Source organism: Zalophus californianus, chromosome 12 (genome assembly GCF_009762305.2).
Source record: "Zalophus californianus isolate mZalCal1 chromosome 12, mZalCal1.pri.v2, whole genome shotgun sequence".
Classification (NCBI taxonomy): domain Eukaryota; kingdom Metazoa; phylum Chordata; class Mammalia; order Carnivora; family Otariidae; genus Zalophus; species Zalophus californianus.
The window spans coordinates 66,017,425-66,033,832 of record NC_045606.1 but is presented as its reverse complement, the minus strand read 5'-3'; the positions used below and the strand labels follow the sequence as shown (position 1 = coordinate 66,033,832).

The 16,408-nt window shown below is 43.5% G+C and overlaps 1 protein-coding gene across 7 annotated transcripts in view; it reads left to right on the top strand.

The window, feature by feature from the left end:
• The window catches only part of ELMO1 (engulfment and cell motility 1), a 553,802-nt gene that overhangs the window by 302,794 nt on the left and 234,600 nt on the right, over positions 1-16,408 (top strand). For all 7 annotated transcript variants that reach the window (XM_027573071.2, XM_027573068.2, XM_027573074.2 and 4 more), the window contains one exon: positions 11,013-11,121. In XM_027573071.2, the coding sequence (XP_027428872.1) occupies positions 11,013-11,121 (109 nt within the window). The remainder of the gene's footprint in view (positions 1-11,012; positions 11,122-16,408) is intronic.

The following is a 16,408-nucleotide window of genomic DNA, read 5'->3' as shown; positions in this document are numbered from 1 at the left end:
CACAGGGAAATAGGATGGGGAATGCGGACGACAGGGATAAGAAGGTGATTGTAACTCCATGAAGATGTATGAGAATGTACAGGGAAAAAAAAAATTTAGGAAAATTCTCATGTTAAAACCAGGCAAGTTGACGCTTGCTGTAAAGGACAGAGATGTCCACTGGGCTCTTGGTGGGCACTGCCAGCCCAGTTAGAGGCCAGAGTTTTATCCTGTGGTATCCATTCACTTGTTTAGTAACTGTCCCATTAATAAGCGTCTAGCGTATGTATGTGTGACTTTGCTACATTGTGAGGGATTCACTGGTGATTGAGATAGGGTTCTACCCACTAGGGAAAAGAAGACACATATACTTGCCACAATTTGGGGCAGAAAGTGAGAACTGCTGTAAGAAAGAAAAAGATAAAGGGCTGTGGGATTTTAGAGGAAGGAATTGCATATGGTTTTATGAAGAAAGTGACATTGAGTTGGGTCCAAAGGAGAAGGGAAATTTAGACAAATGCTGGAGGGAAAAAGGGGGTGGAGAGATATCAGGGGAAGCAATCTTCATAGAAAGAAACCACACTGGGACCCACCCCTGTAGGAGGGCTGCCCCGCAGAAGAGATCTCTCCTTCCACAGAAGTAACCAAGATTCGGGATGCTTATATAGAATGAGCTGGAGCGAGATGGGTTCCATTTAAAAAGCTAGATTTAATAGAGGAAAGATTTCCTATTCACATTAATTCAAGCAAAACAACGTATGGCCTAATTTGTGAATTGGGTTTCAAAAAATAATTTTCCCATTGTAGCTAATTTAATATGTGTGTAATTGGAAAAAATCAGCATTTTCAAACAGAAAAGGCCAATTAATTATTGTCCAGAAGAAGGCAGTAGGAAATAAATAGTTCTCCTCGCCTCTCCATACTCACAAGCGCATTCTCCCCGACCAGAGTGAATTTTTAAATCTGTGAGCTAAGTGAGAAAATGAGGTGAGATCTGACTTGCAGGGATTCGTTTTATCACTAGCTCTCCTGGAATGTGTTTGTTTATAGTAAAGCGAGTTATGTCCAAAGATGTTTCAGACAACATATGTGGAGCGTAACCTAGCTTTAAGACTGCAATAACTGTTAAGGCAGTAGTGACAATTTCTCAGTAAGAAATCAGGCTTGAGCAATGTCAAGCCTAATTTTTCATCCAGCAGTGACTGTCAGACAATGCCAACATCTCACTGTCTTTGCATTCCATTGAAGGAGATGGAAGGCATTTGTATTCCATAATGTAATGTTGAGTGAGTCAAAATTCTGCCCCGTGATCTTGTGATTTATTGCTAATACTGCCCGATATGCAGAGTGGCTTCTCTGCCTTCATTCAGCATCTAAGTCCCAGTTGCAATTAATCTTTATTACATTCCATAGCTCACCTCTGGTCTGGAATGTTAAAAAGATGCCTCGGGAGAGAGTCTGGAATCCATTTCTTCCCCTCCAAGGCTCACCCTCTCTGTGAAGTTGGCTCTGCTTGCCCATTGCATGCCACGTGCACCTTCATCCCAGAAAGTAATACTTCCTTGTAAAAAATGCAAACAACCTAGAAGGAGATGAAGGAGGGACATAGCAAGTGAAAGCCTGTCCACCCTCCAGATCCCATCCCCTGTGTCTTCCAAATAGTTTACAAGCCTTTAAAGATGGTATTTTGTTCGTAGATGTATTTTTAGCAGCTAGCAAGTTCCTTAGCAATAATGAATGCTTAAAGAAACACTTGTTGAAAAAAGAAGAAATAATTGTCCAATGAATGAGTGAGTGAATGAATGAATGAATCAAAGGGTGGAGGCTAGAATTCATATGACAGATTTGTGAAGTATAGTACCTTGCTTTTTTAAAATGTGGTTCTCGGCCTTGCAGCGTCAGCATCCCCTGGGAGCTGGTTAGAAATGCAGGACCTCGGGATGACCTCAGTCTATTGGATCAGAATCTGTATTTTAATAAGATCTTCAGGCGATCCATGCAGTGCTTTAAAGTTTGAGAAGACCTGAGTAGTGTATGTCTACAAAATAATATAAACGTGAGTTTTCACAGATAAATGCAAGGAAGTGTATGTGATTTGCAGATAAGCAGTGTGCAGAGAGCCGTTCCTCATCGGTGGATACCGAGGGCTTTGTAAGAACTTCATGCTTTACTCCCCTCACGGGCTCTATTTGGCTGGCTGTCCTTGGGTGTCCTATTAGGACTATTATCCTAGGCTACTTCTGAACCTCTGGTGCCTCTGTCTGGTCAGTCCTAAACCCCAGCTTGGAAATAGAAACACTTTATGCCACCCAAGAAGCTGTTCAAACCACAGCGTAGAAGTTATGAGTCCTGCCTGGAGACTCAGGATGCCGGCGCATCCCATTTCACTGCTACACAGCAGACACATGACTCAAGCTCCAAGGCATGGTTTCCTCATCTGTAACAAGTAGTCCTGCTTGATGGCTTGTGGGGACCAAATGAGTTCAACACTTGAGAGTGTGCACATGGTAATCAGTCCATTGGTATTCACTCTCTTAAATTGAGGTGAAACTCACGTCACATCAAATAAACCATTTCAAAGTGAATTGTTCAGTGACATTTAGTACATTCACATGTTACCTCTGTGTAGTTGCAAGACATTAATTATCATCATCCCATAAGGAAGCCCCATATCCATTAAGCAATCGCTCCCCCCCCCACCCCACCCCCCATCCCGAGCCCTGGGCAGTGACCAGTCTGCATCCTCTATGGATTTTAACTCATTAATGACATTTTTCGTTAGTCACAGAAAAAAAAAATCGGAACAATCAGATTTATTTCTCCTTCATCTACTCTTCTTGCTTTTCACGTCTTTAAAAACAGGAGGTTTTCTATTGATGGAAAATGAGAATATAGACGTGGCATAACTTTAAATCAGTGGTTCGTAAAGGGTGGTCCCAAACTAGCAGCATCCACAGTATCTGGAAACTTGTTCAAAATGCACCTTCTTGGGTCTATCCCAGAAAAACTGAATTATAACTCTGGGGCTGGGGCCTAGCAATCTGTGGTTTTAATAAGCTTCCAGATGATTCTAGCATAAGCTCAAGTTAGAGAACCGCTGCTTTCAATAAACAAGATGTTTCCTCTGCAAGCATGTAGCAATGCCTGCAGGTGCCTGCCACGCCTGTGCCATTCTGCTTCTGTGATGCAGGCATCAGCAGGGGCATCACTCCTGCTATCCGCTGGCCTTTGGAAAAGTCCACAGAGCTGATGTCTCGGCTTCCCTCAGTGATGCCGGGGTCACTATGCGGGCATAAACTCACGTCATCCCTGCTCTTATTTACTCTTTCCCTCTTGGTGCTGCCCAAGTCCGTACTTGGAGGGAGGACCCTCCGGCAGAGCATGGTTCCGAGTGCTTGGTGGGTTTCACACATCCTGCGGTGGTTGCGCTATATCAAAGAGCAGGCAGCGCTTCTTTTTGGTTGATTAATGTTCAATTTGAGGTCTATTATGAACCTCCAGGCTTTAATTACTACATCATTACCCAGTCAATTCCTTGCCATTTTATATTTATGGCTTTTATTATGCCTTTGTATGTGCAATTGCCTAATTTTATTCTGGAAGGATTTCACCTCATTAGCTGGGTTTTATACCATTCTTCTCATTTGTCCAGATTGTTATTTATCTCCGTTCCCCGTGTGCACTTTTCTACTTTGTTTTCTTCGCTAATCTGACCTCTTATGCATTTTTTTTTTTCCTTTTCCTGGGATGCATTGTTCTTTTGCTCTTGGCAAGAGCTCTTGAAGTTTTTGCACACTCTGTTCTGGGGGTGCTATTCCCTGGTCACACTCTTGACTCAGTCATTCCATTGCAGCTGCTTTAGTGTCATTGGTCTTGTCCACAGGCCTTGAGGCCTGCCCTTCAGCCCTGGACATACCATGGACTGCTTTATTATCAGATTTATTTCCTCTTCCACCCAACTTCTGTATGTGCAATTGGAAGGTGCGTAGATGGAGGCTTTTTCTTTTCTTTTCTTTTCTTTTTAAGAGTATGCTGCTAAAAATAATTTTGAAATGTTCTCTGAAATGTTTTGTAACACACCTTCCCTCAATCCCTCCAGTGTCTCAGAGGAATCTATGGTTTGGTTTACTTGCTTGTGTATTTTGTTCAGTTTCATCTCAGACAGACAGGCCGAATTCAGCTCCAAAGGAGCAGCCCCCCAGTCTACGTCTGGCAAGCTTTCCAATGATTCAGATGCCTACTCAAGTTTGAGAACCACTGTTCCAAAGAGATGCTGAAAGAACCTTAGGAAATCCATCTAAGTCAGAAATAATATTTATTCCACCCTAGTTCTTCTTTTGCCAAAAAGCAAGATTAATAATCTCTGTAACAGTTTTGTTTTGTTTTGTGTTGTGCTTTTTTTTTCCAACAGCTTTGCCCTAGAATTATAAGACTATTTCAGTAAAGTGAAGAGTAATACCCTGGAACGAGAGCTCATGTAATTATTTATAGCAATAGTAGATCAATCATCTCTATCATTTGAGGAGTCTCATGCACAAAAAGATCTTTACCTCCACTTTTTTTCATTCATCTGTACAACCCCTATGGATAGGTGTTCCTGTCCCCATTTTTATAGGAAAAAACTAAGGTTAAGAAATGTGCATCAAGTCACCAAGTCTGTTAGAAGGAGATCCAGGAAAATCATTTCTGTCCAGAGCCGCAGTGCTATCTGCTCATCTGTTACCATGGTGAGGACTTGTAAGGACTTCCCTGATCAAAACTTTGCTACTATGTCACCTTCCCCTTTCTCAGTAGGAGCAGGTATATTGTGTTTCCATAGGAATCAGTAAGTAGGAACATGTTCTCTGGTGTCAGGCCAAGTTCCTGTGTGGGGTCTGTTTGTTTTTGTGCTATGTGACCTTGGGCAGATTTGCCTCAGCTTGTCCATCTGTCAAGTGGGATGGTGCAGTATTTCTGTCATGCAGTAGGACATGTACCTTAAATGAGACCATCAGTGAAAGTGCTTAGAACGAGGCCTGGGAAGTCAGTGCTCTCGGTAAATATCAGCTGCTGCTTATCTTTCTCTGCCCTCTCGTCTGCACCTTTAAAGCTATCTCTTTTAGGTTCATTCACTCTGGGGCGTCACTTCCCTTAGCTGTAGAATGGGGGCAGCAGATCAGGTGGACGAGCAGCTGGGATTCTGATTTGTTCTGGTTTGCTTTCCTGCTTGGCATACTTTCTTTAATTGTAATGTTCCCTGTTCTCTGCCCATTTTAAATCATCTTATTTGGGGTCGGCATGTTTGTTTGATTTTATGGACTTGCTCAAAATTCATGATCACAATTAAGCTCTTGTGCAGCCCTGCTGAGGCCGCTCAGTGTACTTTCTAATGCTTCTCTCTGGCTTTCTGGGACCAGTCACCATTAGCACTTGGTACCATTAGCACCAAGGGGAACATAGGAGAATGTTCCCTCGTGGTCCCCAAGTCACTGTGAGAGGACCCCAAGCTGGGCTTACACTTGACCTCAGAAGAGGTCTGGGTCTTGGTGATGTGATCTAAGGGCTAATGCTTCCTTCTGGGGTGTTCAGGGTCCTGTTACTAACGTGAGTTATTTCCGTGTTGCAGAGGGAACCTCATAGATACAAATAAGGGTTTTTTTTGTTGTTGGTTTACTATAGGAGAAGATTGGCATTTCCTCTGGCGGGTCAGGAGACAGGTTTGAACAGAGCCCATGGAGTTGACAGGACTCTGAGGACAGGTGTCCCGTGGTGGCCGTAATGGTTTCGTATTGGGACTTGTTGCCCAGATCATCAGACCGTGACTGGTTCTTCAGGCTCCTTGCTCATTCGTGTACTTGGACCCCCGTGTATTCCCGTGGACAACTCCCACTTGAATACGAGCACGTGGGGCTTCCTGTTTGCATCTTCAAGTGAAGACACTTCTTTATTTATATGGTTCTCCTGCTTAAATGATGTGAGAGCCTCTGACTCACTTACCTGTGGCCCCCAGAGAGCCAGTCCCACCGCAGTCATGATTTTGGTTCAGTTGCTGGTGAAAGCTTTGTGTGGATGTCGGCCACGGGGTCACACAGGAATAGGAAGAGAGAGGGCGGTAAAGAGATCATGAACCACAAATGGGTCAAGTCTGTTTTAGGCGAGTTGCCTTTGTTTTGTGATTTGAATTTGCACCACAATCCTAGGAAGTAAGCTTTCTGGAACTTCTGTATATCTCACAAAGACGTGGAATGTCTTGTGCACGTTAAACTAGTTTTGCCCGGGCGCTCTAGGTTCGATGCTTCTCCTAGCAGCTTTGTGTCCGAATTGGAGCAAGACAGACAGTCCCTTCTCTTTGGAGAGAACACAGTAGAAGTTCACCCACTGTCTTCAGTGGCCTGTGAAGAGACCACTATACATGATCTGATTCTGAGAGTCATTGTGAAGGAAGACTTCCTGGGTGAGGGCAGTGGAGGAAGCCCTCAAGGCTCTCACCCCAGGGCCAGCTGTGGGGAAGACAGAATGGATTGGGCTCGCCCTGGAAGAGGAGAGCTCGACAGAATGTGGAGGAACATGTGTCGGGGACAACCAGCTGAAGAAATTAGCAATGTGATGCTGAGGCTGAGACCAAAGGGGCCCCAGAAACCAGAGAAGGGGCGAGCGCTGGAGTGCGGCTGGCCTTGTATTCAGCACTTCAACGCCCAAGCCAAGTAGGTTTGTGATCTGAGCCAGGGGAGAAGAAGAAATGCAGAGCACTCAGAGGGGTACTCAGAATTTAGGGAGGGAAAGCCTGTGGGCTACTTGATGCAGCATTGGGTCACTCACCTTGAACAACTGCTACTGATCTTCATGGGATAAATGAGATAAGAGAGAACCTATGCTTTTGTCTAGGAGGAGCTGGGATTTATAGACCAACTGCAATGAGATAGAAGAAATTGGTCAAAATTCCTTAATGTCTTTAGTCATGAAATCCATTGAATTTTATGACCATATGTACGGGAAGGCCATCTTCACAGGAAGAGATTTGGAAATTGAAGACTTAACAATGAAATTCCATGACTGACCTAGGCTAGCTCTGTGATCTGATGAGCAAGCCTACTCTCCCTCTTGTGCCAACATTTTTAAAGAGAATAATAGTAATGCCTGCCTTATCAATCATATGGACTTGTTGGGGATCAGTTGATAGAAGTTATGTAAATATACCCTGCAAACCAGAAAGTATTTAAAACACATTTTGTACTTAATATGGCACCAGTATCCAGTATTTTATAAGACATGCAGACGGTTACAATTTCTTTTGGGTATGGCGTATTCTAAAATGTGGGATAATAGCAGGTTTTTGTGCTTTATCCATCATGGTTTCTGTTCCAGTATGTTTGCTCTTAAAACTAAAGAGTGAAGAAAAAAAATCAAGATGGAAAATATGCCTTGATATTTTCAAATGGAATTTTTCAAATTGTCTCCGGTGAACATGGTTAATACCAGAATGTTGAAATTGAATATAGATAGATTAGCGTGTTAATTTTAAAGCAAAAAGCTACTGTTTAGTTTTAAGAATTCTCTCTCACTCTAGTAATACCTTGTTAGTAACATTCATAATCATAGTCTTTTCTGCAGGAATGTGGACCTTAAAATCCACACAAGTAACTGTAAAGACGTGTCCGCCTTGTCTAAAGACACCACTCAAGAAGGAGGGTTTGTTTTTCTTTAGGTAGGTAAATATGATAAGATGGATGGCCCATGAAAGAGTAAAGAGAAGGGCTTCTCAGAGCTGATTTACATATTGATTACTTAAATGACTCCTTAATTTAGTGCCTGCTAATAAACAATGCCTTGGAAATGTTTCCGGAACATTTATTGGCTGCAGTAATTCTATCTACGGTGTATGCAGATCACATCCTCATTAAATATTGATGTGCTCATGAAATGTTAATAGAATGTTAATGTGAAATGCGGGGGAATGTCCTCAGTGGGAGCTGGGAGCTGGCTAAAAACTACCTGTCTTCTGTCTTTTCTTTATGTTCTGTCTTCTTGCTCCATTGTTTCCATTCATTTCCCCCGTCATCAGGAGATTTGGATTTGCTCCTTGATATATGTATAGCTGTTTCAGGTACAACATTTTTAAAAGAGAACGAGTCCCTGATTGATGGGAATTTAGTTGTTCTCCCCTCCTGCTTTCCTGAACTGGAATTCCTGGTTAGAACTAGGGAGAATTCCCCTAAAAGGAAAAGGGTGATTCAGGCTCAACCTAATGAGTCTTCGTGCTCAGGCAGCTTGCCCGGAAGAGACTGTGAAGAGGGAACAAGCCTTTCTATGACTCTAGAACTGGTCCTTCCTTCCTCAGCTGGGGAAGGGATTTAGTTGGAGTTTACATTCAGCTTTCTCAGAGAAAAAAACAATCAACTCATAACATGTGTTCCCTAAAGAGACCGCAAGGAAGAATTTTTATCATAAATCCCAAGGACAATAAAGGTTATGTCCCTGATATGTAAGACACAATTATTTATGTGAGCATATGTTCCAAACGGTTGAAAAGCCTCACAAAACAGGATGGTTCGTGGACTTCCTGGACCATCATGAGTGGGGTGAGGTGGTAATGGGGAAGGCTGTGAAAATTGCTCATGGCAGAAGTGGAAGAGGAGATTGAATGTGCAAGCCATGTTGTGATTGTGCCACGGTGTTAATGCAGTCTGGCAGAAATAGCCCCAAAGCTGTGATTTGTTATTGGGGTACTCTTGATGCATATAGTAATATGTATATATACATGTGTGTTACGGTGTTTGTGCAGAAAATCACTGGAGCACATTTTTATTAGAATCCTCCTCCTTTGGTTTTCAACAGTGCACCTGATATTCAGCTCCCTCCCTTCACTTTGCTGTTTGGAACCCTGGCCATATCAATAAGATAGCCCTTTAATTTAGTTTTCCTTCTTCCCTCTTTTCTTCTCTCCTTCCAAGTATTCTTTCTTTTCTCTCACTTTTCGAAAAGCCTTCGCCTCCTTGTCTTCATTCCTTGTCTGCCTCTCCTTACCTTTCTCTGACCACATGCCCCAGGCATGCCTGGTCTGAGCCGCCCTCGTCTCTGCCATGGATGCTGCCCAGGCCTTCCTTTCTTTCTTCCTCCCTACTCTCTATTCTCTGTACTCATAGATCTTTTCAAAACAAATCAGGCTGTGTCACTCATGTCACTTGCCTGCCTAAATCTCAAGGTCTTAGAGTGACACACCGCCCAGCCCTGAGACAGGGGCCCTGGCTCACCTCTGTGCTCTGCCCCCCTCAGGCTCTTGGAACTCAAAGTGCTGCCTTGCACCACCCCAGACCCCTTCGCACTATAGACCAGGCAGTGTGCTGGCCTGTCCCAGACACCTCCTACTCAGCTCAGGGGCACTGTCCTTAATCCCTACACCTGAAACATTCTTCCTCCCGGAGCTTGACATGGCGTGCTCTTTCGCATCCTCGGTTCCCAGCAGTCACTTGGTTATCAAAACTCTCCTCCTCAGGCCTTCCCCATTGCTCTTTAGCACCTCAACTGGTTAAATTGTTTTTTTTGCATAGCACTTGTGATAAACTGTAATTACCTATTGTATCGTCTGTCTTCCTCAACTAGAATGAAGGCTCCATGAGGTTGGAGCCCTGGTCTATCTTGTTCTCTAGTTTGTGGGGCATCTTCCTGGTAGATAATGGGTACTCAGTTACTATTACTGATTGAAAGAACAAAACACTACGTCCGCCACTGCAGAGTTCCTAGTCTAGGGGGCAGAACAGCAGAAGTTGTTGCACGGCATTGGTATAGACGCTATTGGGAGACCCGCACCTACTCCGGATGGTGTAGCTTGTGAGGGGGTAGCAGACATCTATATCCCGGATGGCTCCAGAGAAGCAGAAGCTGATTTTTCCTTTTGTCAACATCTGAACTTGAAGTTTAGTAATTTTAAAACAGAGTTTTATTGCTTTGTTTTACTTTTGTTTAATCCCTGTGTACAATGTTTCCCTTAATTGTAGTAGGAACATCTCAAACTATCTTAAGGATAGAGGAGAATTTATTGGACCAGATGAAAAGAGTTTTTGGAGGAAGGGTTGGACAAATAAACACTAAGGACAGGGAAGCAGTGTTGCTCTAGGAGCAAGTGGGGCCACCAGCCACTCCAATGCAGCCAGGGCTCCCGCCGCCTCTCCCCTCCACTTTCCTTTGCATTCGGGCTTGCTTTTCTTTAATGTTTTTGTTTCTGTTGCAGGCTCACATTCAGGTAGCTCCTGCCTCCTACCTCTTGGGTACTGTCAACACAGTTGGGCCATTTTATTTTCCATTTCTGTAGGAAGAGTCTCAGGGACGACCTCTGATTGTTTCCGTTTGTGTCACATGTCCCTTAGGCATGCTCCAGTCAATTAATGTGGGGTGGGTTGGGGCGCCTGGGCGGCTCAGTCAGTTAAGTATCCGACTCTTGATTTCGGCTCAGGTCATGATCTCGGGGTCGTGAGATGGAGCCCCGCGTCAGGCTCTGAGCTGGGCATGGAGTCTACTTAAGATTCTCTCTCCCTCTGCCCCTCACCCCCCACTCAGTCTCTCTCAGGAAAAAAAAAAAATGTTTTAAACTAATGCCAGGGGTGAGATCCTGTAAGAACATGGAAACCTCTGTGGGAGATACGTGATAAAAATGTAGGAATTGAAGGCCCAGAAGAGCTGCTATCCCCAGGAAAGCAGAGATGTGACTGGGGGCGGGGGGGGGGGGGAGGGGTGGGGTGGGAAGAGAGCAGTCTTATCACTTCAGTAATAGGTCTTTATTGTCCCATTTTGAAAAACGCCCCATCCATAGGGACTTCTGTGTAAGTGTAAACCAATGGGCAAAATATCCTCTTACAGGGTGGAAAGTTTTAAGAACATGAGAGTTTTAGGTGCTAGGTACTGAGAATATAAGTAGAGTACAATTTTGTTTTGGCCCCAAGGCTTAGTTTGGAAATCTGAAGTAGCTCTATTACTCTGTTACCATGGAGCCAACATTTTTGACATGTACTGCAAAATGACTTCCCTTTCTGGCCTGTCTGTTCCCTTTCTGCTTGCAGATCGTGCTTGAGAACAGTAGCCGGGAAGACAAGCATGAATGTCCCTTTGGCCGCAGTAGTATAGAGCTGACCAAGATGCTGTGTGAGATCCTGAAAGTGGGCGAGCTGCGTAAGTAACACCTGTTTCCTACATGGGCATGATGCCTGGCAGGCACCCCGCTTCCAGGGCTGTGCCTGGACCTACATGAAAAATTCCCTAGGGGCTGGCAGCATGGGCATTCCTGTGGACTCAGCATTCTTGGGCTCAGGCTTCCAGTGTATGTATTTCTGCACGTCTGTTCTGGGAGTAAACATTCTTAAAATCTCCAAGAATGGGAAAGTTGGCAGGTATTATGACTGAGTTTCAAATATTATAAAAATGAGAATATATTAAAACAGCCCTGCCTTTAGTAATCTGTTAAGGAAAGAGATCTACAGCTTTCTTTTTTAAAATTCCAGGTTTTAACCTGTCGATCATTTTCTTTTCTTTCTTTTGAAACCATTTTTCTCTGTAAAGAGAAATTGAATACCTTAATAAAATCCTCTTGCTCACTTGTTTAGAAGGCTTCCTCGGAGCAAGAAGGAATTATAGAGGAAAATGGGTAGCTGATCATGACAAATGTGGTCAGAGATATGCTTATTGCTCTGTTTCTTACTTATATTACAAAATTTAGGAGAGGACACCCAGAAAAAAGAGGGAATGATAATTTTCCTTTCTTTTGCTCATTGGTATAATTTGGGTTGAACCTGTTAGGATGCCTCTGATTTAACCTGGCCTGCAATCATTGTCAACACCGAGCCTCCTTAAAGTGGCTGACCTCCCTTCCCTCCAATGTCTCTAGAGCCGACGCACATACACATCTTCTCTTGTAGGCTTCATAACTTGGGTGCCAGAGAAAGATTGTTTATACCAGAGAGATGCTGGGTATGTGTGTAATGTGGTGAAAGCATAAATATTCAGTTACCTGCTTGAGAGCTTAAAATAATGGTCTGAAATGATTCATGGAAAGGAATCCGATGATTACATTGGAAAGGGTGTTATGCTTTATTTACATCGTAAGAACTGAGTCCAGGCGCTGCTCCGGTAAACAAGGAAATGGAGAAAAACATAGTAAGGAAACACTAAGAATTTGAGTGTTTGACCAAGCACAGCAAACCGTACTCCTCCTCCAGTGTGGGTGGATGGGGGAAAGAAGCTGAAGCTGACATGGAACTGCCACCAAAGTTTATTGCTTAGGAGCCCCAAATTAGGGCATTTTTGTGTGGGACGAGTAGCAGCCTGACCTGAGAGATTCTGTTTCAGTCCGCTCGGGTTCACGGATCACCGAGGTGAACATTTCCCTTTACTTGGATCCTCAACCCGAGCTCCCCCTCCTCCTCTGCATCAGACTAACTTGTTGAGATCTACGTCTGCTGCCAAACTTACTATTCATTCAGTTGAAAGATTAAAGTCACAAATCAAGCAGATCGTACCGAGTTCCTCAGTCCGATAACTGGGACTGTTTCATGTTTATGTCAGTTTCATGGGGAGAGCTGCCAGAAGTCACTTGCTAAGAAGCCTTACAAAGAGCATCTTGTAAGCTGGACAGCAGTCATGCCCTACCTGGCTGGGGCTTGTCGTGGCTTTGTTTTTGCCCCACTTTGCTCCCCCCTTCCCTGTGGCCTGCTTTGGGCTATCAGTTCTCATCTTGATGGCAGCAGAAAGTGGATTCTTCTGGGCTTCATTACCATACCCAGCCCCTGCTCTTTTCCTTTGCCCAGCCGACATGTATCTAGCGTGCTACGAGTTAACACAGAACAGAGATACAGAGGAGCAGAGCGGGGAGGCTGGGACTAAAGGGGAGCTGGGTTCTGTCTCTGCCACATAGGACCTTCGTGTCCTTGGGTAATGTCCTCACTGACTTCATCGTGCTCCTACACCTCCACATTTCCCCCAGAAGTAGATTGGTAGTATTTGGGGTGGTGGTTTGAGTACTTGTATTCATTTTGACTTGGTCACAGGTAGGGACCCTGGGAACAGATCGTATTCAGCCTAGGGAGACTAACGTGGAAAAGAGGGCCAAGTTCTAGGCTGTGGTGGTAGGGGGGTGGGTACAGAATAGGGACTGACCTCTGGCAGGTGCCGAGCAGCCCTCTCAGACTGTTGAGGACCTGGTATGAAGCCAGGAACAGGACAGGACCCAGTTCCTAAGATCTGAGATGAAGAGTGGGGATAAAGGCAAATACTTTGGGGATCTTGGAGGTGCCCCAGCTGCTCTTCTTGCGCTGTGTGTTATTCCATATCTCACTTTCTGCTGCAGAGAAGGTTCCAGCCTTCTGCTACAGCTCATTTAGTACCTGGTCAGGCCCATCTCTGCAGCGAGGTTGAGCTTGGTCACCCAGGGCCTGGCACACTCAGGGCAAGCTCCCTTCATCCAAGATGACAAATGTATGTATTCATCTGTTTAATAAAAACCTATTGATTTTTGTGCACTTACAGTGCACCAGGGACTATGATGGACACTGCAGATAGAAAGGTGAATCAGATATGGTCCCTGTCCCCGAAAAGCTTGCCCTTGAGAAAGTGTAAGCATGATTTGGGACTGATATCTTTACCTATTAGTTATAAATGATTGCATATTTATTTTAAATGCTCACTATCTATTCTAAGGCATAATTTTCCCAATGTTCTGATAGTTTGAGTTTTCAGGTTAGCCTATTGCTTGCACTGCAAAGGTCATTCTGGACATTTTGCAAGGCTTACAGAGGACTCCACATTTCTGAAATCTACATGCCAACTGAGTTGTTCTCCGCTCATAAAATATTAAAGGATTGCTACATTCTGATTGAGTGCTAGACATCAAATGATAAAACACCCTGTGGTAAGAGGAAAATTGCTTTTTAATGGATTGCCTTTTGCCCATTGCCATATTAAATAAGTTACTAATATGGAAAACAAATCTGAGTGCACCCTGATATTGAAGGAAATACCTGTTTTTCTTCTGAGGAAAATTAGTTTCACATACAAATCCATCTTCCTTTGGTTTGACTCTGTCTGCTTTTCTCTGTTTCTAAGTTCATGGTTCTTCTCAGATTTGTGTCAATAATTGACCTAGAAGATCACGGTTGCACTAGATCTCTAAGCAAGTGTGGAGATCAAAGAAATACCGATTAAAAATCTAACTGATTGAGAAAAAGGACATATACAAAAGTAGAAAGATTCAATTTTCTACAAATGCTTTGTCTTTTGCTTTAACTTATAGTCTTTTGAGGAAACTCAATTCTGAAATACCGGTTATCTTTTGGTCTCCAAAGCAGGCATATTAATATTCAGTTAAATTACTGATACCAAATATTTATGTACAGTGTTTTTAAGACTACTTTTAAAAACACTATTTTTCTGCTTCCCAATTATTAACATTGCAAGAGGCGAATGTTTCATAGTGTGGTATAAAAAACAATATCTGATAATTTATATGCTTAGAGCACTTTATCAAGGTTATTTAATTGAAGACTGTTACACCCCCAGGAGTTAATCAAAATCAGTAGCATCTATGTTTATTAATGAAGAGAAGACTTAGACTTACTGGATATTGTCTGGGGTCACCGAGCTCAACTCAGTGTTCAGGAAGCCCAAAGAATAGTGTAGAAAGAGGCAGAAAAGTGGGATGGTTGCATTTTGGCACCCAGATGACCTGTCTTTGAGTCACACATCAGCTACCTAATTGGACGCCTTGGGCATATTTCCTGTCTGTTCTGAGCTTCTGGTTCCTTATCTCTAAAATAAAGATAACTCCTGCTGCACACAGTTTGGGGGAGGATTCAGTGAGATAATGGGTGCTGCTTTTGTTGCAAGATAGATGGTTTCTTTGCAAGTGGTAGAATCTCGCTTTCCACAAGCAGACTGCAGGTTAAGTGATGGAAGGAGAATGCTCTGACTTAAGTAACACCTGGAAGCAGGATCTGGAACAGTGACTCTCGTCTCTTCACTCTTTACATTCTGACTAAAATTATTCCTCGTAACCTGCTTTGTCCATGAGGCACTTTTGAGAGCAAGGTGCTTGTTTTCCCTTAGTTTCAATTTTAAAGACCACAAAGAAGAATCCTTATGGACCCGGGTGTGGTCACAGATCCCATGGTGTGGGTAGTGTAACTGGCAGCCCCAGTTAGAAGAGCAGGATTGAAGGGGAGTGAAGAGCAAGTCTTCAGAAGAGGAGGTGTATTTGCAAGTGTGTGCTGGGTCAGGGTGTGGGGAGGTGGGAGGTGGTGCACTGACAGAAGAAGGGAGGCCTATCGCAGACAAATGCAAAGATACTTGCTACAGATGTGAAGTCCTTAGGCCGATCCCTAGCTCTTAACTAGGGCTAAAAAGTGGTGACTATTATTTGTGTTATTATAACACTATCCCTAAAACCATAATAAGTTGTTGAAGGATAAAAGGAAAACTTGATTTCTGACACAATAGGTTAATATGATATGTAGCACCTCAGCCAGTTATCTTCCAATGTCAAGTAGAGCTAGGATATTTCTTTTTGTTTGTTCATTCATTCAGTATCTACAGGGCTCTTCTCTGAGTCAGGATCTAATCCCTGATGACGTAGACTTAGAACACACACTCCATCCTCAAGCAGCCTACATGCTGACTGGAGAGTCCTTCACATAAACAAATAATTAGAAAACACACCGTCATTTGGAGCATTACATTTAAGTTACGTTAGTGTCCCTAGAAGGCAGTGATTGGTTCTTTCTGCTCATGGGAAGTTGGACAGACTAAGGAAGGGAGAGTCTTGGGAGGTGTGACACAGAAAAGGAGATACTCAGTAGATGAAAAGAATAACCAGATAAGCACAGGTATGTGTATGGTGGGCAGCAGCTGTTAAAAATTCCAGGTAGTGAGATGGAAGTGAAAAGACTTGGAGGTTCAGAGAATTCTAGTTCTATGTGGCTAAAGCAGATGCCTTGAGGGAGCAAGCAAATGGAGGAGATGCTGACAGAAAAAGCAAGAATTAAATCATAAAGATTTGCCACGTGGAAGAGCTTGGACTTTACAAGCAATGGGAATCGATATAAGGATTTTTAATAATAAGAAGTGCCCTAGTCCTGGGCACAAAATTCTAGACTCAGATTATGTCTTCTGGCTAGGACAAGAACTTGTGAGTGTGATAATGTACAGGGCCAGGACCAGGGACAAGCTTACCTCACTCTAGCCCCAGCCCAGCCAGGATAGCAGTTAGGAGGCGTTCAGCTGCAAGTAATAGAAATCCCAACTCAAAATGGCCTATGTACAAAGAACCTTTATTGAATATCATAACTGCAGCATTGAGTAAGTCCTAGAGATGGTAAATTTAACTGTTCAGGAATGTCATCAAGGACCCAAGTCCTTTCTACCTTTTGGTACTGCCATCCTTGATGTATAAAATTTGCCCTTAGGCAGGTAG